Here is a 23,799-nt window from a genome sequence, read left to right on the forward strand (position 1 = left end):
TTCACCACATCGACATCACAGTCACTTCGTTTGCTACTCGTTTCATTTACGTGCGGTTAGCTGATTCCGGTTAGCATTGCTGCCAATCTACCACGGGCATTTTCAATTAACGCCACCAGCGCATCCATAATTTAATTGATTATTTTTGTTTGTCTATAAACCGTTACCACTTACCGTTGTTGGGCCGACTGGTGCATCAAATGAAATCTCCGGACGTCATTTAACTCAATATCTGCCAAGAGTGCACTACAGTGTGTGCAGTCGTTAAATATTTACGGTTAATAAGGGGAAACTGGCAACAACAGCTTAAAAATAGAAATTTCCCACACCAATAAAACGCATGTGCAACTACCGTTAATGTATGAGTGGGTAACTGTACTTGCAGGCTTTATACAGCTGACTGATTGAAAGTCTGGCTGACTACTGGTCATAGATTTATATACGGTAGTGTTGTAATGCCTTCGTTCTGAATCCTCCAATATGCGAACACGCCTGAAAGGCTGCTTCGAAATATTACGGTTTAATGCTGCAAGCCTGTGATATTACTTACGCCCTTTGTTGTTATTGCTATTATTGTTGCCAGTGATGCTATCGTTATTTAAGTGCAGACACAATCGTGGCAACTGCCATTGTAGCGGTTTTGCGGTTAAGCTCATTGCTCTCTTGCCCGTGGTGGGCCTGTATGTGTCGCATTCTAAATTTACGCTTGGCGTGTACACCTACTGTTATATGCGAATATGTTCGTGATGCTGCCGAGACTAATTGACTGATGGTCTATTTTACAGTTCATTTTCATTTAAAGCGTGTGTGTGTGGGGGTTGGGAACCAATATAAAGGCACAACGCGTTGTGTATCTAAAACGATCGATCTTTATTGTTTCGTTTGGAACATTCGTTGGCCCAGCCGCTTCATTGATGGATGACAATAAGCAGCCATGCCAGGCGATAGGTAAAAGAGTACGTAGGTCCCAGGCGTTTATCCACGCTGTTTTTTACGCACACCCATGAGTGGGCAGCGAAAGCAAAGCCTTTCAACAATTGCAATCATTTGCGGGATGCCTATGACGTACTACTTGTATGTACTAACGCTGGTCGAATACCATGCTCATTTTTCCGGTAATTTCGCCTATTTTTCACTGCGTGCGCCAGCGGGTGCGTGTGGGTGTGCACTTTCACGCTCGTTATACTGAATGAGCCGATTGCGTGCTCGTGACCATTGCCTTGCGAACTGTTGTCTTGATGCTATTTCACATAAATTAGCGCCAGCGGTTTTGTTTAAGTCCAATTTGTAAATTTTCCAGTATTTATCATCTTCCATTCTCCCAGAGTCTTCACTGTTCACGAGCTCTTCTGTGCTCTGTTTTTCTGTTTTTCTGCTTTTGTTTTTATTTTTGCCATTGACTTTAGTTTCAACTTCTTACTGCTGCGTCGGTATTTTTGCTTCTGTTTTTCGTCCATTAAATTGCCTCCCAGTGACGCGTTAACGGTATGTAGCTGCTAATAAAATACTTCCGGTTTTGATGTTTTCATTTTGCGTTGGCTATTTTCCATACAACTTTTTATTGACGTTAGACTTTTTCACAATTTTATAAATGGAATTGTTTCGCGGAAAATTATGTATTCACCTACGCGCCCACACTGACTCTGCCGCATGGAATGCGAAGTACTTGTAAATAGTAAATAAATATGTATAAAAACACCGATAATATTTTAATTTTCCATAGAAGAATTTCTCGCCTTTTTGGTTGGTCATTTTGGTAGGATTTTTAAAATGCGAAATTCCATGGAAAATGGTTATAAAAACGTTTTGAATATAATCTGTAATTGATAATATGTGGTCTAATAACTATTATTTATAAATAACCAGGGACGGATCCAGAGTAGAGGGGGGCGCGGGTTCTGTGGGAACTATATAATTGTGCACTTGCAATTCAAAGTTGCGGAGACTTATGATGGAAATAATGTATAAAAACTGCGGAGAGTTCCAAACCTCCCGGTGGATCCGCCCCTGAACATTTTACATTGAAGGAAACAGGTTTAGTAACTGTTTCTGAAAATTGTGAAAATGGAAAGGGTATGAAACTGAAAAAGTTTAAGAGTGTATAAAATATTTGTTGAGGAGAATCGACAAATTCGTTAAGTATTAATGAAGTTGAGAAAAGTAATTTATGAGATATTTTTCTTCTTCTTCTTTACTGGCGTAGACACCGCTTACGCGCTTATAGCTGAGTTAACAGCAGCGCGCCAATCGTTTCCTTTTTTCGCTATTTGGCACCAATTGGAGATACCAAGTGCAGTCAGGTCCTTCTCCTTTTGATATCTCCGACGGAGTGGGGGTCTTACTCTACCTCAACTTCTACAGACGGGTGCTGAATCGAAAACCTTCAAAGCTAGTGCCATTGTCCATGCCTTCGCATCATATATCAGGATCATAAGGGACTTGTAGAGTTGGTCTTTGTTTGTCGGGAGAGAACTTTACTTTTCAATAGCTTACTCAGTCTAAAGTAACACCTGTTGGCAAGAGTAATTTTGTGTTGGATTTCGAAGCTGATATTGTTGTTGGTGTTGATGCTGGTTCCAAGATTGACGAAATTATCTACGACTTCAGTGTTATGACTGCCAACAATGAAGTGCGAGGCATGTCGCAAATGCGACGATTCTTTGTTTGATGACAGGAGATATTTCGTCTTGTCCTTCTTCACAACTAGATCCATCCGCTTCGCTTCCTCATCGAGTCTGGAGAAAGCATAACTAACGGTGCGGTTGTTGAGACCAATGATATAAACCGTCGGGCATGCTTTCATCCGACCATATCTTTCAAAAATGCTGATGTATGCACTCTGTCTGGTCTTCGTCGCCGTATCTGTATAGCTCGACCGGTAATCCATCGGTTCCTGCCGCTTTGCTGTAATTCAGGCGGGTAATTGTGTTAGAATCTCATCATAGTCGAACAGTGGAACATCTATTCCATCGTCATCGCTTGGAGAATCGGGTTCGCCTTCTCCAGATGTTACAATTTCACTGCCATTCAGCAGACTTCCCTCCATATATTTGAAAGGGGTGAAAATATGTTGCTGTGTTTCCGGCCGAGTTCGTGAATGAAACTTCAAAAAGACCTCTACTAGAAGATACATAGGTTGTCTTTTTTACCATAGGATTAAAATTTGCTAATGCAACTTCATCGTTGATTTGACACCGAATGACGTAAAAAATATACGTCATTCAATAATATAAGAAGTCAACGTTTTTTGGCACCTGAATAGACGGTTGATACGTTCAAAAGGCATGTTTTGGAGATACCACAATCCCTGTGGCAAAAGTGTTTCGTCACTGGGTCTGGTGTACTTGCCAGAACAGTTTTAAAAACAATAAAGTGATTTTCGATGATTAATATTGGTTTTGTTCTCTAATACCGAAACATAAAATGCAACCCTCGTGCTGTCCTTACGGTGACCTAAGGTTAAGAGCTACTATTTCCACAGCCTTATCAAAAAGTGAGCGCCGAATATGATGAAAAGGGTAAATCAAAAATATGCACTTCAACTGATTGAATTTTTGAACTATTTCACTGTATTTTTTGTCAATACCCGCTAGTTATTGGAGAGCTATAAGATAATTGAAAAGCCAAAAGAAAATTGATTGAATGTAGTTTTTGTCTGCTCACTTCAAAGTTCGACAGCTCGCATTCCCATTGAACAACTTGGCTATTAGTGATTCATATTTCACACAAACCGTTAGTATTCAACTACAACTGTATACACGTACACATGTATGCAATGGCTCACTCAATTACTTGCGGCGTTCTTATACTCAGGCAATTGAGGAATCCTAATGCATTGCAGCTGAGTTGGCCGAGAGCAAAGAGCAAAGATGGAGAGCCAATGAGGGTGGAAGGGAAGATTTATACATTTATCATGTCAAAATGCAAATTTTTGGCCGCAACGTATTGCTTGCTTGAAATTTTTCATTTTCCCACCCAAGCGACCAATAAAAGTGGCGTGAAGAGCAAGAGCGGCATAAATAACTGTATGTTGTAGTTGGTGGATTTCATTTTACGTAGTAAATAGATTGGAATATAAACGTGGAATAGCTATGGTGAATTCATTGGCGGCTGTCTTCTCCGGATTCAGTTTGAATTAGCAGGGAGTGAATCATCATCAGCTGCGGCGATGGTGTTTGACGCATTTAGCGGGAGCGGGGAAGGGGTCTGTTCGTTTAGGTGAATAGGTTTAGGGTTTGTGCTGAAATTGTGCAAGAAGCTGCCTTGTAGACGTCAGTGAATAGACAGCTATGGATAGCGATAACAATAACAACAATTTGGCTGTGACGGTGGCATTGGCAGCGACAGTGGCAGCGGCTAAGGAATGCCACTTGGCGTCACTCGGCATCTGTGATTATAAACAACCACCTCGCAGTGAAATATACAAAATATCAGCACACACGTACACGTATAGGCAAATATGTGTTGCTCATACAAATATAGCTAATTCCATTCGAAATGAATTTGGCCACTCATTGTTTTGCTGGCTGTGTTTGCGGCAGTGAAATTTTTCGCAGACTTGTCTTGCTTATAGTATTTATTTTAAAAATTTCGTTTGCGCAGCTAATTTACTACGAAAATACGTATATAATATATATAAATTTAAACGACATATGCACATGTGAGCTGCTCAGGTATGTTGCCAATGTTAATGCTTTGAAACTTCAATTGAAAAATATTCATTGATTTTCATTGAAGGCAAGTGCGTATGCACTTAAGTAGAAGCCTTATTTCCCTTTTTAGCTTTTTGATTTTTTTGTTGCTGCGTTTATGCTCAATTGTTAAATGCACTACAATCTAGTTATATAATCGCCTTAAAATGCTTTCGTAGCAAGTCAATCACCTCCGCGAAAGCTTCGCTGCGGCTCTTCATCTACAATTAATTTTGGTATACTTTGACATACTTTAAGTTAGCTGTGGCGAAGAGTTCTTATCAGCACAATTTGCCCGATATCTTACGTTCCAAACTTCGATAGCAAGTCCACACAATCACAAGCGGAAGGCAAATACGAATTAATACTCATTCTTGAGCAATGAATGTGAAGTTTTGATTCAATTGATATGGCATTGTATGTGTGGGTGTTTGTATATATTTATATATTTATGTATATAGTATCTTATCTTAACTGTTAGGTGAAAATATTTCTGGAAATGTTAATTTGAGCTTGTTGCTACTTTTATATTATTTGATTTATGATTTGATTCACTCGGTACAAGTTCTCTGTCTATGTCCTGTTCTATGTGTACCTGTGGGAAAATTATTTTGAATACAAAAATAATTTTAAATAAAATAGTCTCTTGTCAAGGTATGGTTCTTACAGGTTCTTACAGTACATGGTACTTGACCGAAAAGCTCATTACTTGAAAGTCGGCAGAACGATTAGAAATCAATAGTTTCAGTGAGGTCCGCAAATCTATAAATTTCGTATACAAAAATTTCAGGGAGTATAATAGAGTTAACAGGATCCTATGCGTTCTTTGTGTTCGGTATGTGGAGGCTACAAGAAGTTATGTGTAAAAAAATTATATAAACATTATTAAATAGCTCAAATTGAAACCTTAAGTCAAGCCTAGTTCTTTAGAGGAGGACTGAGAGATGCGAAACAAAAGTCACCCAGTAACATAAGAACTCTGATACCTTAATTTTTGAGGCCTTTTTGTACTTTTGAGATTTCTGTATTCATTCTATATGTTTTAGTCCCAAAACCATAACTTTATTGCCCTTAAATAACCTAAAACAGAAAATGTTATTCAGAACACCAAAGAACTTTCATAACCACAAATAATTTCGCGCCGGGCACATGTATCTTAGCGGCAACATCAGACTTGATGTTGCTTCGTTGCTGCCTTTTCAGAGATTGAACGATAGAGCGGACTGTTCATGTGAATGTGTGCAGTAGTGCTATCAAATGCCGATCTTTTGCCTAACGTAAAATTTGATTGGAGTGTGGGATGTACACAGTGATATTGTTATCAACTTTAATGATTCTTTTTAAATAGATGTTGTAGACACCACACCTTCTACTCCATTTAGCTGGATTTTTGTTTTTCCTGGATCATTGAAAAACTTTTGTAGTGGATTTGAAAAGACCCACCAGTTGGCGAGACTTAGGAAACTATTATCTAAAAGTCCCGCCTCGCCTGGTCTATTTCGCAAAAGTAGCAGAGTGTGGACGGATAATCGCTAGGACTCATTGGACTTAGTCAGTGTTCACTTTCCAGGCTATAAGGACGTAGCAAATCCTAGCAGTGAAAGAAGTTGTGCGGTAAAGGTACCCGAACACATCTTTACGTGGAATAAAAAGAATGGGCAATCCGCTAATTCGACCCATAAAAATCTCCCGGTACGGACGGAAACATTCCCGTAATGTTTTTAAATGCGCTCTGTCTATCCGTGCCGTAGCTAAATGCGATTTTTAGGAGATGCATGAAGTTCAGCCATGTGCTGCACACATTGAAGAAGGCCAGGGAATCTGGAGCGTTCAACAACATCTCTACGAAAACTATTCTGAATAGTGTTCAGTCAATAGGTGTTGATCCTGCTATGTAACGCTGGACCAGAAGCCTTTTGACCTCTAGATGGATAAGAGCAAAAGAGAACGACGCTAAAATAACCAAGGAAGTCTGTAGACATACTACGAAAGGTGGAGTACTATCTCCGCTTCTATGGACATTAGTGGTGAACAAACTGCTAAGAAACTTAGTTGGCAAAGTCCTTAATTCAGTGGTATATGCAGACGACATCTTAATAACTGGTAGGTGTCTACAGACCATTATTAGTATTATGACCACCACTCTCAAGACAGTCCGGAATTGGGCATAGCAAGCGGGTCTGTGGTTGAATCCGGAGAAAACGGATCTGCTTGTGTTCATAAGAAAGTATAAAATTCCTCTTTGGAGGTTTCCTTCGATAAATAAGATACAACTCCCCTTGTTCGCGATGTAAATTGAAATTATGACCTAAAACTACTAATCTAGGTTTGATATAACATTTTTCGCTTCAGTGTTTCTGAATTTCAAATAACAATTGGTCTGCGGTTTTGTCACATATTATATTTTCCATAATTAATATGTCACTTCAATTCGAATAAAAGCAATCTATGCGCCCATATATTACAATATAGTCACATACAGGTGTATATACTTGTATATATATTTACATACGCCTGCATGTGACTATGAATAATCCTTTTGTAGCAACGTTGCAGTATTCCCAGCATAACTTGTGGTTAAAAACAAGACTTGTTTTGCACACTTTTTTGCCTTTTGTTCTTATTTAGTGATTTCCTGCCTTAATTACTTTCTAGTTCCACCTGCTGCCATTGTCCTCGTACTTATGCACACATATACACAGCCACATCCTGTAAACAACGCGTGCTACAATATTTTTACACTTAATGCTACAATACTTGCTTGTGACTGCTCGTATATATGTGTGTGTTTGAGTATGTGTTTGTAGGTTAGCGGAAAAGCATACCAGCCTTGTAATTTGCATTTCTTGCCATTTTCAATTGAATGTAGTCGCATATGCATGGCGCATAGGTGTGTGTAAATATGTGAGTGTGCTAGTAGCGCCTACTGTTTGCACATATTTGCACTTATACTTTATCGCAAATGCACACAAGCAAGTATGTGTGCGCATTTCTATGGATTACATGGCCACACATACCCACACACGTTGTCCCATTTTTTGTTTTTGCCGCAGGTGCTACTTGCTGCTGACCTCAATCGGAACGCCAAGCACAAGCGACATTCACCAGCTATTTGCAATATAACTAGCATCGCTGCCATATTTCTATTTACACACATATATATGTAAGAGGAGAAAAACCCTTCAATGTGATATGTATCACCTGCTTCAAAGTAATTATACATAAGTGTTTTTATTTAAACTGTAAATTTGTGAGTGTGCGAAAAGTGTGGTAAAGTGGTTTATGGATTAAGTTTGTAAGCATACATATGTGAAAGGATAATATTATATTGCGAGTGAAAGCAGATTATAATAAATTTAGTACGCCTACAAGCACATAGATATTTTGTGGTATAGAGATACATTTTTATTAAAAGCTTTTCTGGAAAAAAAATTTTTTGTTAGTTGTTTTTTGTTTCATTATCTTTGGTTGCATTGAAGATATAATACCTTTCACAAAGTACAAAAGATTTCTTACAAGTACTTAGTTTTGATCGGTCAATTTGTATGACAGCTTTACTAGAGTGACTCGATCTAAAAATTTCTTCGGAGATTGCATTATTGCCTTAGACAATAAGCCAAGCCAAATTTCGTGTGCCTATCTCGCCAAATTAAAAAAAAGTTTCATACAAGCACTTGATTTTGATCGTTAGGTTGTTTGGCAGCTATATGTGAACCGATATCGGCGGTTTCGACATATGATGAGCTTTTTGAGAGCGAAATTTCACATCAATAACTCAAAAACTGTCAGCTAGTTCTGGTATATACAGACAAAAGGATCTTCCACGTTTCCTTCTAGTTGTTACAAAAGTCTGGAGTTTTGAAAAAATTACATTTTTTATTTTTTTAATTTAATTTCATTTACACTAAAATCGAAATTAATGTTTTATTTTATTTTTTTTTAATTGAAACATGAAGTTTAGTCGGTGTATAACTTTAAAAACAATAAAATCTGCTGCTTTTTTATAAGCACTGAAAAGCTGATATGTGTTTTACTCATTAAACGTAATAAATTAAAACCTTTTATTATAATTAGATAATATAATTTAGTGTACTTCTGCTTACTAAAAACATACAAAAAGCCAAACGGAAAAAAAATCGCGAACAAACGAAAACGAAAAAAAAATTTTAGAAAGTAAACTGGTAAAGTTTTTTTTGAAATTTACATTTAAAAGTTCATCTTCTTTGTTGGCGTAGCCGAGTTTACAGCATTTCGCCTTTCTTCCAAGAAAAAGAATTCCAAGTGTAGCCAGATTCTTATCCAATTGGTCTTTCCAACAGGGTAGAGGTCTTACTCTTCTTCTGCTTCCTCCTGCGGGTACTGCGTCACTGCTCTCAGAGCTGTAGCGTTTTCATCCATTCGGATGACATGACCTAGCCAGCGTACCCGCTGTCTCTTAATTCGCTGAACTATGTCAATATGTTCATCGAGAGAGGACTTTTCTTACTGAGTCCGAAGTAGCAGGTGTTGGCAAGAGTTACTCTGCATTGGATTTTGAGGCTGACATTGTTGTTGGTGTTAAAACTGTTTCCAGGATAGACGAAATTATCTACGACTTCAGTGTACTGAAATATTCTATGGACCTGAACGTTGCCTTCTTTGAAGTAAAGTCTAATTTTATCTTAAGTTTTAAATTCAGATATTTCTTTCTTTGTCTTTAGTGTTCCTTATTATGTTTTTTGAAGCTATTTAATAATGTTCTAGAATGCGAAGGTAACAGCGGAAAAAATATAATACACGAACATATGAATATATATGGGTCCCTCTGTACTGGTACAAAATAAAAGTTTCTAGAAAAATTAATAATAAAAAACTCTGCATCGATAAGAGCTTCTCTATTACGATATACAAAATCAAGCGATAATACATAAAAATTAGATGTTTTATCTAAAATAGTAAACAAAAATCAAAACAATATTTATTTATTGTTTATGATTAAGGCTAGAAACGCAAAGACCCGAATAAATAGCAAGAGGCTCAATACAAATATCGACAAGCAGTAAATCTGTCAATTCAGTACTTAACTCAAATTTATATACCGTCCTATTTGTAACCTCCTCCTTTTGCAGAGCCACACTAAAAGTTTAAAACATTTGTATATATATATGTATATATACATATGTGTTCCACCCATACAACTGAATTGTCGGTATCGTACATTTATTGTATGTATATGTTTTTGTTGTTATGACGGGCATTGCCACAATATCATTTCCATATTGGCAATATATCCTATTTTCCATCTTGTTGCATATGGCGCATTTTGTTGTTGTAATTGTTGGAAGGATGTCTCAACGAGATAAAAAGATATTCACATGTACATCTGCATACACACTCACAAACATTACTTGCCACATGCCACAAGCTACATGCAACTGAGTCACTCGAAAATTCACTGTATTTGCATGTTTACGTGTGCGTTTGAAAAACTAAGGTCCACACACACATATTTACATATTCCCTAGTATGAATGAAAATTCATGTGCTCATATGTGCACCCACGCCTAAATAAAATATAATGCTTGTGTGCATCTATAATCTATTGCATCTGTCCGAGCTTGTGATGCTGGCCTGTAGGGAATTCCAGCAGTTTATTGCAAATGTTTATCATACGCCTCGTACAACAAATACATAGTTGTGAGTTTTGGAGAGTATTTAAGAGTTGAACTATTTGTTGCAGTTTTGGTGAATTTAAAATAGTTTTTGTAGTTTTGTATTAAATATTTCATGTATACTATGTATAACCATGAGCGCTATCGCCAACAATAAGTAAAATGCAATCACTCAATCCTTTTTTTACGCGATTTTTGGTTCTGCCACTAATCGCGTAAAAAAAAATCGCGTAAAAATGGTTAGTTTTCCAATATTAACTAACGAATTGGTTCCGAATATAAAAAATATCGCATATAACAAAATATACGCGCAAAAAAAATATTCAAAAACAATACAATAAGTTTCAAATTTTAGACTTAAGATTTATTCATTCATAACAAAATAAAAAATACAAAACAAAAACCATATATAAAAGAGAAGAAAATAGAAAATAGGTAGATTTATTGAAAAAACCGTTGAATGCTGTTTAATCACTGTCATTATCCGTAGTGGAAATTATTCTTAGCCGCTTATTTTGATGGCCGGCACTGATATCACTAGAATTTGTATCAGAATCAATAGTAAGAACTATGGATTGATGTTCTGATTGACTTAGCATCTCCGACTGAATTTGCACCATAAATTCAGTTAATTTTGTTTGAATGCTTCTCTTTGGACCCAATAAATTCCGATGTAGTTCTCTATATCTTAACATGCAGAGACTCAATTCTTTTTGAAAAATTCGTGCACGTTCAGCATCAGTATCATTTGCTACAAAATAATTTTCCAATTCTGCTGCAAGTTTAAGACCAAGCAAAAAACGAAGGAAAGCAATCGCGTTAAAGTGAGAAATTCGCGTAAAAAAAGGAATTTGCGCTGAAAAAATAACCGCGTTAAAGTGAAATAGCGTAAAAAGAGATCGCGTAAAAAAAGGACTGAGTGTATTGGGTATTGGAAAAAATCTTTTCATATTTCTAAAACTTCAAGTTATTTTTTTATATTTGTACTAAAAAATAAATAAATTTTCGTTGACCACTTTTTGCCATTTTTCCGTTAGAGACATAATTTCATCAGTCTAAAACTTTTATTAGTATAAATCGAAATTTCGAAATTTTTAAATTTCCAGAACGGAAGCGAGCGAACCATTGTTGTGCTACACGTACTGATTTAGAATTGTCCCCGTAAATTGCACTAATTTCATTGGTGGCTTGCGTGGCATTCCCTTTTTTCAAATTTCAAAATATTGCGAGTTTCTTCATTATTTTCACTCATTTTTGAAAAGCTGTAACTTTTTTTTAAATTCTTCGAATTCAGTTTTTTTTGTTAAATGAAGCTTAAAATATCACCTTTCCAACACTATATAGTATGACACAATGTAATTGGTAGTACTGGAGAAGTACGACTGTAATACGAAAAGAATTTTTCGGCTATCCAATATTTGATTGGCAACAGCTTGAAATTGCCGTGTCGTACACTTTTCAGGTCAATTACTCCAAACCAAAAAACATTAGCCATTTCCTTGCCAGCATGAAGCAAAGCTTGTGCATATTTTAATTATCTTTAATATAATGCTTTTAAATCTGTAAAATGACTGTGTTTGCCAAAATGCAATTTTATTTCATGTTGAAGTTTTTGGCCATCAACTTAATAACATTTAAATTAATTTGAATAATAAATACAATTCTGTGAGCATTTTTCCACTGACCCCAATTGCCACTGGTCAACAGTGACATTGTCCATATATGTACATATGTATGAATTGCAGCTTATATCTTTCAGCAGTAATAGTTCGGCTCAGTGGATTTGAGCTCAGCCAGGCGGTGAAGTCGATTTTATTGCCCAGCATATCCAATGTCCAGCAACCAAACTGTTGCGGTTACTGCCATCCAAGTACATTTAACCAAACAAATTTACATGCACACCAACACAAGCACCACCCTGCCATTTATCCATCAACAACACGGTTGCATTGTTGTGCCAATGCACTGGCTTGGTCAGCCTTCATCACATTCACTCTCAATTCGTTCTTTCGTCTGAGTAATCCGGTGTCCAGTGTCCAATGTTTATTGTTCATTGTCCATTGTCCGTTGTCCAGTGCATTCATCTAATAGTTATTGACCGATATTTTGTTCTGGCTATTTGTTGCAAGTATACAGCATTTATTGACTTGTTACTTTCTTGTGTTTTTCAGTTATATTGTTTTGTGTATTCCACTTTATTTGCTTTTGGTTTCGTTTGATTCACGTTTTTTGTTTTTGTTTTTGTTTTTGATTTTCCTTTTCTGTTTTAATTTCATTGTTGCTTTTGTTTTTGCTTGTGTACATATTTTCTACTTGAGCTGATTGAACATCCAGCAGCGCACACAAATTGCTTCCTCGCTTATTGAAGGGGCATAAATTCAATAGGACACACCTTGCAACAATGTTTCATTGTGCTGTCACTGGGTTTTGTGCATTTGCTTTGCTTGAGTGATTGACTGACGGCTTGCTGATTCTCTTGTAGCGCAGGGTGAGCCAGGCAATGTATGGCTTAAAGGATAATACACACATGTAGGTGTGTGCAGTTATTGTGTATGTGGGTGTCTGAAATTGAAAGGGTTGTTGAACGGTGCATATATATATATCTGACTTTTATACAATTTCCTTGATGTAGTAAGACTATGGAAACAATTAGTTGGCTGTTTTGGCTGCCTTAGGTGAGTGAGTCGAAGTCGTGGCTATAGTTTGGTGAGCGGCGGATTTAAGATTCTTTAGGAAGTAATTTTAAACTTCTGTTAAACCAATGTAGCTATTTATATTATAGGAGTGCAATTATTGGGGTTATACAGCTCCCGCATAACAAAGTCATCACCACAGATATATTGCACCTCTATGAGGGTTCTTTCCATACTAAAGCACATAAAAAATAAATTTTTTCTCATCAAGCTTAGCTTCTTCTTCGATGCAGTTTTTACCTCCTCAATCGTAGCGTAGTGTCGTTCTTTCATGGGCCGTTTCAGCTTTGGGAACAAAAAATTCACTTGGGGAAAGATCTGGCGAATACGAAGACTGCGACACGATTAATGTGTTGTTTTTGGCCAAATACTCGCGCACCAGAAACGATACGTGAGGCGTTATCATGGCGTAAAAAACAATTTTTGTTCGTCCACAAATTTAAGCGTTTCTGACTGATAATATTCATTATTGGCGGTATGACAATTTGGCAAGAACACATGATGCACGACGCCTTTTTCGTGAATGTTCTCGTATTTTCTTCATGCCGACCTTGACAGCATATGTGTTCTCTACAAAATAATCGAAAATCGAAATCACGGTTAATATTATATTTTTATCCGATATAAAGTGGGTTAAACTTCAATAAATATAAAATACTAACAATGTTCCATATCACGATAATATTTAAGATTTGAAATCGACAGTTCTGAAGCTTAGGATACAAAATTTCAATTTTCCAATACTATGTCAGACTATTACAATTTATGTCGTTGTATACTAGAATACACTGTTCGAGTCGAGATGGACGGAATTATAGGGATAACCGATGTTGTGTCTTCGATTAATTTTTCTTTGCTGAGTTTCGAAAAAAAATCACATGAAGCCACATATGGTGGCTACAGTGACCCGTTTCGTTTTTGGTCAAAAAGTTAGTGATAATCATGCTAGAATGTGACGGCACATTATCATGCTGAAAAAGCTTTGCATTTTCTGTTCATAAATCCGGTCATTTCCGACAGATTGCTTCGCGTAAACACCTCAAACGGTCAAATGCCATTTTTTTAATCCTTGTAATGAATTCATGGTGAACCAAATCACGATAGTGAAAGAAAACGATGAGCATAACATGTTTTGAGCAACTTTGACTTGACGGCTTTTCGGTTTTCACTCAATTTTTGAGCGTCATTTGCTAGATTGTTGGACAGTTTCGACGTCAGTTTTATAAACTCTCGTATTATCACCAGTAATGATGCATTTGGTAAATGTGAGGTCAATCATTCTTTTGTGACCTTTAATCGGCAATTTTTTTGCGAAAGGTGTTTTGATGCGAGTCTAACATTGACACGATTCATATCCAAATCAGCAAAATGTGTTCAGTATATCCAGAAGAGATGAGAGATCCTCTGCTATCGCTCTGATGCCAAGATGACGATTTTCAAGCATTGTTCTTTGGCAGGAAGTTTGCGATGAATGCTTTGCGCCATTTAAATTATTGTGTACCGATAAAGCTGACTCCTTACTTCTGCAACATTTTCAACGATTCTGTATCCGGTAAACCATGGAAACACAAAATTTCCACCAAGATCTATCTTAATTTTTTTTCGAAGGAAAAAAAACAACAGCAAACTTTTCGTGTCGTAGAAAAACAGCTGCCGACACACACTAATAGGCATACAAGTTTGAAGATCAAACTGGAAATAGAGTTTTACCAATTTAGGAAAAAAAATGTATCGATCCGGGTTGCCCACGCAGTTTAAATGAATCATCATCAATGGGTATCAATACATTGTTCACCTTTTTGTTTGTATAATAGGGAGAAGGATCGAAAGCCGGAGTGCGGAACTTTAATCCGCTAAACCTAACCTACTCCCAACTCAGTACTCTCCCACGAAATCACCGCCAAAGTGCAGGGTTTGTCCGGAAAGTCATAGAACAGAGTCGATTTTGAACCAATCGTTAAAATTCTTTAAAAACTTTCAATACAGGTTCCTTCTGCGTCGATGAAGCGCTGCCAGCGCGATTTCCAAGCATTGAATGCGTTACGGAAGGCATACTCCGGAATAGGCTTGCCAGCCAAGTGGCAGCTGCTTGGAACCCCTCTGTCGTCTCAAAATGCTTGCCTTTCATCGGCCTTTTTAGGCGAAGAAACACAAACATCTTGGGATCATACCCAAGATCCTGTGATTATGTTATTCAAAAATCGGGGGTCACTTCCACCACATGTTCAAATTTTCTTGGCACACTTCCACTCGCCGCAATTTCTTGTCGTCAGTGAGCAATTTTGTCACTATCTTCGCACACATCATGCGCATGTTCAAGTGCCCGGTTACAATGTCATGAGTTACAGATTTTGATAAATTTAACATCTGGGCAATTAAACGAACGACGGTATGAGTTCAAAACTTCGCGCGCACGAGTCACATTGTCGGTTTTTGTCAAAGTCGCAGGTCTCCCAGCACGGTCCTCAACAGCGAACTCTACCCGGTCCTCCAAAAAGGCTTGGTCACTGTAACACACCACTTCTTGCTAAAGAAACATCCGTGTAAGCTTCCTTGATCATATCAAACGTCTCTATCTCAGATTTACCAAGTTCCACACAGAATTTAATCGCGTACATATGCTCAAACGAATGCTGCATTTTCAGCCTGCACCACTCACAGAAACGCGTTGCGCGAAAAAGTTTGTCTAGACTCCCCAGGTGCTCGGAGACAACTGACCAGCCGCTGGTTCATTAGCTAGGAAGAAAAGCATTCCTATTACTTTCCGGTCAAACCCAGTACTACTTCGTGGTAGGGACAGGACATTTAAGTCTCCTCTATTGTGTGGACTGACGGACGCCTAACCTGTTAAAAAAGTTTCAGTTTTGTTATTATGAATGCTGACGCTTCGCGAACAGTTTTCCATTTCTCAGTCGACTGACACATGAGTGTCGTTAAATTATTGACCGGAAAACTACCACCGAATGTGGTTTTTAGCTTTTTTCCTTGAATTTGAAAAGCATGGGGCACGTCGGACAGTTCGAACAAATGTCATTGTGGAATCTGGGAAGCAGATGGAAATGCAGGTTCTCATGTCCCTTGGGGATGTTTGGTATTAGTTCAGCGTCATTTAGCTAAGGAAATATCACTTGTAGGTTTGTGGATCAAGGTAGTGTGGCCATATTTTTCTCTACTCTCTGTACTCCACTTAAACTCAATAACGATAAGTTATTTAATTTTAAACAATTAATTCTTCCAATTTATATAACTTCTGAAAGATGTGATTATTCGCTAACGGGTAATATTAACAATCAGTATTTCGTTTACAAAATTTTGAAAAAAAACTCAAAAAATCTGCATTTATTCTTCTCTACATAATTCGCCGCAGAAAATTTAATTTTCATTATGTAAAAAAAAAAAACGCATAATAAGCACTGTAAATTGTATTTTTTAAATTAGTTTGTGCATGCCGAGCGCATTCTGCGTACCGTTATCATTAGCTGTTGCGGTCATATTTTAAATTAGTCCGTAATCAACTTAAGGAAATTGCATTTTATCCACTCATTAATATTTTTCCCATGGCTTTTCAGAAAGTGTGCGGCTTATGACAGAATCTCTCATTTCTCCGCCATTCGCTTTCATTCCATACACCTACGAAGCAACAGCTACCAGCGGACACCACAAAATCTAAGCTGCATACATACAACTACGGACATTGGATTGCAGGTGCGCCAACGCCAGTGTTGTTGGCAGATAGTAGAGTGCATTTTCAGCGTTGACAGTTGAACTCAACGAAATTGACGCGTTGACAGGCAACGGCTAGTGCTGAAGAGGCGGGTGGGCCAACAAAGACTAGGCGGCTAGTGGGAATCTACGCGGCGTAGCGACGCAGCGCGTGCACAACTGAAAGGACTACACAAATTATGTGAGTATCGGAAGGCGAGTGGAAGTGTCTGACAAGACACAGAAACATGTTACGTATACGCCACGTAGCGCTGAGCTTTTCAAGCCAGCTGATACGCGCGCGCGCAAACACGCACCTAGACGTGTCAAGTTATCTTATGATATCAAACTTAACTATATTCGTTTTTAATAGATTTTTTTATTTTGTGTTTACTTTTCCTCGCAGAATGTCTTGTACTGTTTCAGAGCTGCCTTCGGGATGTCACCTGCGTGGCATGGGCTCCACCTCATCCTCTGCGGTAGCGACGGTGGCGACCAAAGCACAAAGTGCTGGCGGTGCCGGTGGCGGCGTAGGCGGTAGCACCTCAAGTACAGGTGGCGGCAGCAATAGTGGCGGTCTCAATAAGGGCGGCGGTATACATGTGGGCGGCATGCTGAGCACGACGAGCGCGCTGGGTGTGACAACAACGAGTTCACGTGGTGGTTCGGCGGGGAATGCGGGGGCGAGTTTACTGCCCGAGACGTTGATGACGACGACGGCGATGACGACCAGCACAACACAACGACAGCAGCAGCAACAATCACAGAAACCCTGCTGTTTTTGCTGGTGTTGCTGTTGCTCGTGCTCGTGGTAAGTGTGGGGCGGGGCGAGGTGGTTGGCATGCAAGCTCGTAGATCTGCACCTTAAGTGCCTTGCACTTTCTTGCAGCTATTGCTGTGCTACGCTGAAATTCCACAGCTTGATACTTTGAATTTCATGTTACTGACAGTTTTCTATTTGCTCACAAATTTTTCCTCACACTCTTTTCTGCTCTTTTATTTTATTTTTGCTCGCATATTTCTTGCGTTGGCTGCACTTGGCGTATCGCTGTCGCACATCGCACATCGCAGGGCAAAGTGGTGAGTACACGAACGGAATTTATTAAAGATAATATTAAATTAATTTCAAAGTGCTTGAAGAATTCTTGAAAGCGAATTTAAAATTCTACTTTAGTAACTAAATTTGCTTAGTTTACTGCTACACAGTGGATTGCGGGTAGTTGTTGGTAGACAAGGCAAAAAAGAGTGTGCAGTGTATCGGGTGTTTGTGTAAAAGAATGGACTAAAAATAGAAATATTCAGGCTTAATTTAACTCATGATATTCTTTTGGCGCATATTATTTATTTTTTTTCATTAATTATTTTATGGTCTTGGTGTACTTAAATATTGTACGTGAGGTAGCTTAATGAAACACAGGGAACACTATTTTAGTGTCATGATAATAGTTAATAGATAAAATCGGGTCAGTACCACCACCAACTCCCATATTCTACATATAATGATTTTCGTTTTTCTAACAAATATTGTGCCGAATATGTTAGTTAGTGTATGAGCTCTAAAGAGCAAATGTACTTATATATAAAATTGCTTAGATACCCATCCTCTGATTGACGTTTCACATCTTAATGTATTTCCCTGGCTTTTCCAAACTTAGCCTTTCCTTACTTGTTTTATATTTCTTTCGTACTCTCTTTATTATTTATAATTATGATGGACCTACTTCAATTATCAAAAGCAATAACCTGTCTAGGGCCACCAGGACCTTGTCTCTTTATTCAAAAACACTTACATGTATTCTGGCCGCTATCGAATATACTATTGTGATCAAATTGAAAGGTGAAATTTTAATTTTTCCTTTGCGTGTTTTCGAATCGGTAAATTTTTATTAAGGTGAAGAAGAAGAAGAAGATTTCTATGCGTCGTTTTGTGAGGCTCTAAAAGTGAATTCTTCGATTTTCTACTATTTCTGAATTTATTGAGCAAAGAAGTGCGATAATGCACAATCTCATACTGCAATGGTTATTCGTGATAATTTCGCCACATTTCAACTAATATCGTGCCGTAACCACCGCATTCGCCTGATTTACCTTCGTGTAACTTCTGGCTATTCAGCAAATTCACATGACCACTCAGAGGAGATCGTTTTGACTAAATTGAGGATATCAAAGCTGAATCGAAGAAGACTTTGGTGGTCATCACCACGGAGAATTTTTCTAAGTGCTACGATGACTGGAAAATTCGTTGGCATAAGTGTATTGCAGCGGAAGGGGATTACTTTGAAGGAGCTGGAATGGACAAAATTCTCCTTTCAATTTGATCACAGTAGTATCTCTAAAGGATGTTGAAGTAAATCCTGATCAAGGTAGTAATATAGTGGTCCGATATCGGCAGTTCCAATAAATGAGCAGCTGCTTTGTACTAAATAGAGGGGCGAAAAGCTGAGGGACTAGTTCGTATGTATGCAGACAGACGGACATGGTTAAATCAACTTAGCTTGTCAAGCTGAGCATTTATATATACACTTTATAAAGCTTAAGATTTTCCTTCTGGGTGTTACAAACAACGTGGCAAACTTAATGCACCTGTTCAGGGTATAATAATTGAATTAAATTTTTTACATTGCATTTTCAAAAATTTATAATTTCTAATCCCAAATATCGGGTTGAAAAAAAATTTAAAATAAAGACAATTTTTGTTTTGAATTTATATATAGTATGTTTTAATTATATTTGATTGCTTTTAACAATTGTAATCCTTCAGTTTCTTTTTTTATACTTTTTCCAGATAAAATTTTAAGTTTTTAATCCAAAAAAAATTTAGAAAATTTAATTTTAGTCCCAAAATTGAGACTAATAATTGAAAATCTAATTTTAATCCACAATTAATAAATTCCTGACCCTGGTGCTGATATGCTCCGTTTTGGTGTATATATACCAACTTAAGTGAGTCAAAGACGTCGATTGGTTTAATTTCTCTGATAATTTTAATTTTTAATTTGGATTTTAAAACTTTTTAGAAAAATAGTTTAATTTATAATTTTGGATTTTGAAATATAAAATCATATGTTATTTATTCGCGGAGCCAAACGTATTAGTCAAGCTTTTTTATATAGAATTTTGGCCAAAGAGAAAAAAGGATGAGAATATTATTAAACATATTTTTTAATTAGGAAAGGTAAAACCTAAAAGTTTTTGGGCCAAAATCCTTTATTAAAAACTATTTCTTTACTCAAAGCAACATATCACGTGAAACTGAAGGCATTCGCTCCATGCATAATAAATTAGTAGCTAATTACTCATCAGATGCTTGTCACGGCCATCCGCCTACAGTATATACCGAGCTGTGACCTTTATGCTCGTGCACTTTGCCATTTGAGAAATTCTATTAAATCTGTACAACTCTGCAAATAAATGTCATTTACTGCTGACTCTCAAGCAGGCGACAGTACGCAAAGAAAGCGAGGAATAACGTCAAGTGGAGAGGAAACAAAATACAAAATTGTCAGATTTCAATTAAGTCTAGTTAAGAAAATGCTACAGATGATTTTTTCCCAGTTTAAATACACACACAAACACATATACATATATATAAATACATACACAAATATATAGCAGACGGCAACAGAGCGCTTATACATGCACATACATATATATATGTGTATATAGCACTGCGCGAGTTGATATGATTGAATTAAACCTACACAAGCATTCCAACCACAAATGTTACGTATACGCAGTGCTGAGTGCGATGCTCTGTGAGCAAAGCGCCAATAGAAGCGAGCCGAGCCACGTTGAGTTCGGTTGAGCTGAGCCAAATTGCCAAAGAGACCAGGCGAGTGCGAAGTTGAAGCTGTAACAGCACAATGCGGTGGTGGAGTAAGGTGTGTGGGTTGCTTTCCCTCCAGCTGAATGGCATTGTGTGTTGAAGCGCAGCGGGGAAGGAACTGAATTGCCCGAATTTTCGATGAACTTGTGCACAAGCAGACTTTCGCCATTCATTAAACGCGAGCAAATAAAGTGCAGGTCAGGTAGTTGGCAAAACGAAGAGGTTTCGAAGGGCCTCAAGGGTGGCAAGGCGCCTAATATTGACAGGGCAGAGTGTGTGTGCGCAGAAAAGTGTATATCGAGCAGAGCGAGACAGGCAGCCATGTAGTTGGTTGGTATTATTACTGACTCGAATGCTTGAAGATTTGAACTCGGCATGAAATATTGTAAAAGGGTTGTTGGGAAAAAACTTCAGCGAAGTAGATAACCGTAGATTTTCACTTCAGCGCATTTGCTTTCGACTAACTAAAAAATACTTTGGTTTTACCAACTGTTTTCTGTGTCTTTTTGTGCACTGTCTTGTTGGTATCCACATGTTTACCTTACTCCACTTTATGCTCCACTCAGCCTCGCACGCGTCAACGCAATCGTGCGGTCATGGTCGTTCAAGTGCTGTGCCAACACACACTTACATGTATACAAGGAGTATGTATAGATACAATGTAAATAAGGTTGGTATCTGCTACAGTCACAATAATGCCATTTTGCGCCTGTTTTGTGGCACAGCTGCTCTGATGGGTGAGCTGTAACCGTAGCAAATCCATAAAAACGAGCATGGTGTGAGGCACACGTGGGCGTCCAAAGGGCGTACAACATGACTTCTCACACACTTATGCGCACACCCACACATTTATACCACGCAAGTGCTGAGGACAAATAGAAAAAAATATGTGTGTTTTAGCAAATCACACACAAATCGTGGACGTCAACAACCGCAGCATGGCTGGACGCTCGGCTAGGCAACGGGTTCATTCATTTAATTTTAGGCGTAGCGCCCAAGGTACAAACACACAACTAGTACATATGCCGATATGTGCAGAAATTATTTATTTTTTATGCAGCTGGTTGTAGTTGTTGTGTTGCTAGCGCATTAGCTTGTGGGAAACCTCATTAAGTTATAGTTTAATGAAAGCCCGAGTTTATAGCGCCAATTAAAGGACTATACAGCATTTATTACTAATACCCAACACTTATATTGTGCGTGTGTATAACTTGTAGGTGTAAAATGGCAGCAAAACATCAAACGACCGCACATCAAAGCATCGCTCTGCCTACATTTATGTATGTAATGTACATTTGGTAATAATATTATAACTTCCCTAATTGCTCCAATCAGATTAGACACATACCATATTACCCTGACTACCAGCGAAGCTCATGCAGCAGCAGACTACACTTTCACGCTTTCCAACGCTGCTTCATTTTACGAATATTCTGCTTACTTACAAGCGCCATGGAAAGCATAGCTGCCGCTGCTTGGAAATGACTGAGCGTGTGGATGCTGGAAATTCGAACTCACGCATTTGAATTGAGAGCGTTCTCATAATTCGATTGTGGGAGTAGTTTTTGGAGGAAAGAGAAAATGCTGCTGAGAGAGAAAAATAGATACAGAGAGTTTACAAGGAAAAGCTTTTTTCGTACAGACATTTTTGTAGGGATACCAATATTTACTATATAAAAAATGTGCTTCTTTAATTTTGATAAGGTAAAGGGGTATATTCACCTAGTTTCCATTCTAAATTATGGTACAATACTTCTATGTTCCATGAAAAGTTCGCTAAGAGAGTTGAGAACACTGCTATAGTCATTGCGGCCTTCTCCGTGTGTGAAACTTAAAAAATTAATTTCTTGAAGATAATGTCCTATGGTTGGAAAAAATCAAACAAATTTACAAAATGGTGCCGTTCTGTTTTGCTTAAAAATTTTTCTCGTTTTTGAACTGCCAAAGTTTGATTTTTGATCATATTCAAAAACTGTTATATAATTTTTGTGAGAACTATATATAAAATAACATGGAAAATTTTGATAGTGATCGGATGTATTATAATAATGGGTAGTCGAATAAGTCTTTCCACTTCAACTTATTTTTTTATATTTATAATAAACTTTAATGAACCAAATATCTAACATTTTAGTCGAACATTTTTTGTCATTTTTCTGTTAGAGACATTATTCAATCAGTGTAAAACTTTTCTGATTTCTCGGCGATAAGTATTTTCACAGGTTTCTCTTAAAGCCAACTTTACTCCAATAAGGAAGTTGAACGAAACAAACGGTAGTCCGATGGTGCAAGGTCAGGGCTATATGGTGGATGCATCAAAACTCCCCAGCCAAGCTCTTCCAGTTTTTGCCGAGTCATCAAAGATGTGTGTGGTCTAGCGTTGTCGTGATGTAAGACGATGCCCTTTCTGTTGATCAGTTCTGGCCGTTTTTTTCGATCGCTTGCTTCAATCTCATCAGTTGTTGACAGTAAAATGTAGAATCAATCGTTCGACCAGGTTGAAAAACTATTAGTGGATGATTCCTTTCTAATCCCACCAAACACTCAGCATAACCTTTCGAGGCGTCAATCCTTTGCGACCATTTGTTGAGCTTCACCAAGCTTGAAGCATGGTCTTTTTCGCACATTACTGTCGTATTTAATCCACTTTTCAACTCCGGTTACCATTCGCTTCAGAAATGGTTCGATTTCATTTCGTTTCAGCAAAGAATCGCAGATGTTAATTCGGTCCATTAAACTTTTCGCAGACAATTCATGTGGTGTCCAAACATAGAGCCTCTTTTTGTAGGCAGCCTTTTTCTAAATGTTTTAAAACCATTTGAATGATGAATGTTAAGTTCCTTAGCGTTGTCATGGCTGCTTATGTGATGATCCTGGTCAATATTTTCCATAATTTCATCAACTTTTTCAACGATATGTGGACCAGAGCGAGGTGCATCTTTCACATCGAAATTTTCAGAACGGAAGCGAGTGAATCATTGTTGTGCTACACGAACTGATACAGCATCAAATCCGTAAACTTCACAAATTTCATTGGTGGCTTGCTTGGCATTTTTCCTTTTTTATACAAAAAATTCAAAATATAGCAAATTTCTTCATTATTTTTACTAATTTTCGAACAGCTGTTTTTTTTGGTTAAATGAAGCTTAAAATCTCACCTTTCCAACACTATATGGTATGACACAATGTGATTGGTAGCACTGCAACGACATCTACTGATAAAATACGAAATATTT

General features: G+C 37.7%; 1 protein-coding gene across 2 annotated transcripts in view; it reads left to right on the forward strand.

Annotated features, from left to right (window-relative positions):
• LOC120772031 (regulator of G-protein signaling 17) overlaps nucleotides 1-23,799 on the forward strand; it is a 53,108-nt gene that overhangs the window by 9,354 nt on the left and 19,955 nt on the right. For both annotated transcript variants that reach the window (XM_040100402.1, XM_040100401.1), the window contains exons 3-5: nucleotides 16,605-16,939; nucleotides 17,144-17,548; nucleotides 17,809-17,817. In XM_040100402.1, coding sequence (XP_039956336.1) covers nucleotides 17,145-17,548; nucleotides 17,809-17,817 — 413 coding nt within the window. In that variant the 5' untranslated portion in view covers nucleotides 16,605-16,939; nucleotide 17,144. The remainder of the gene's footprint in view (nucleotides 1-16,604; nucleotides 16,940-17,143; nucleotides 17,549-17,808; nucleotides 17,818-23,799) is intronic.

The sequence above is a fragment of the Bactrocera tryoni genome, chromosome 3 (assembly GCF_016617805.1).
Source record: "Bactrocera tryoni isolate S06 chromosome 3, CSIRO_BtryS06_freeze2, whole genome shotgun sequence".
In the NCBI taxonomy this organism is placed as follows: domain Eukaryota; kingdom Metazoa; phylum Arthropoda; class Insecta; order Diptera; family Tephritidae; genus Bactrocera; species Bactrocera tryoni.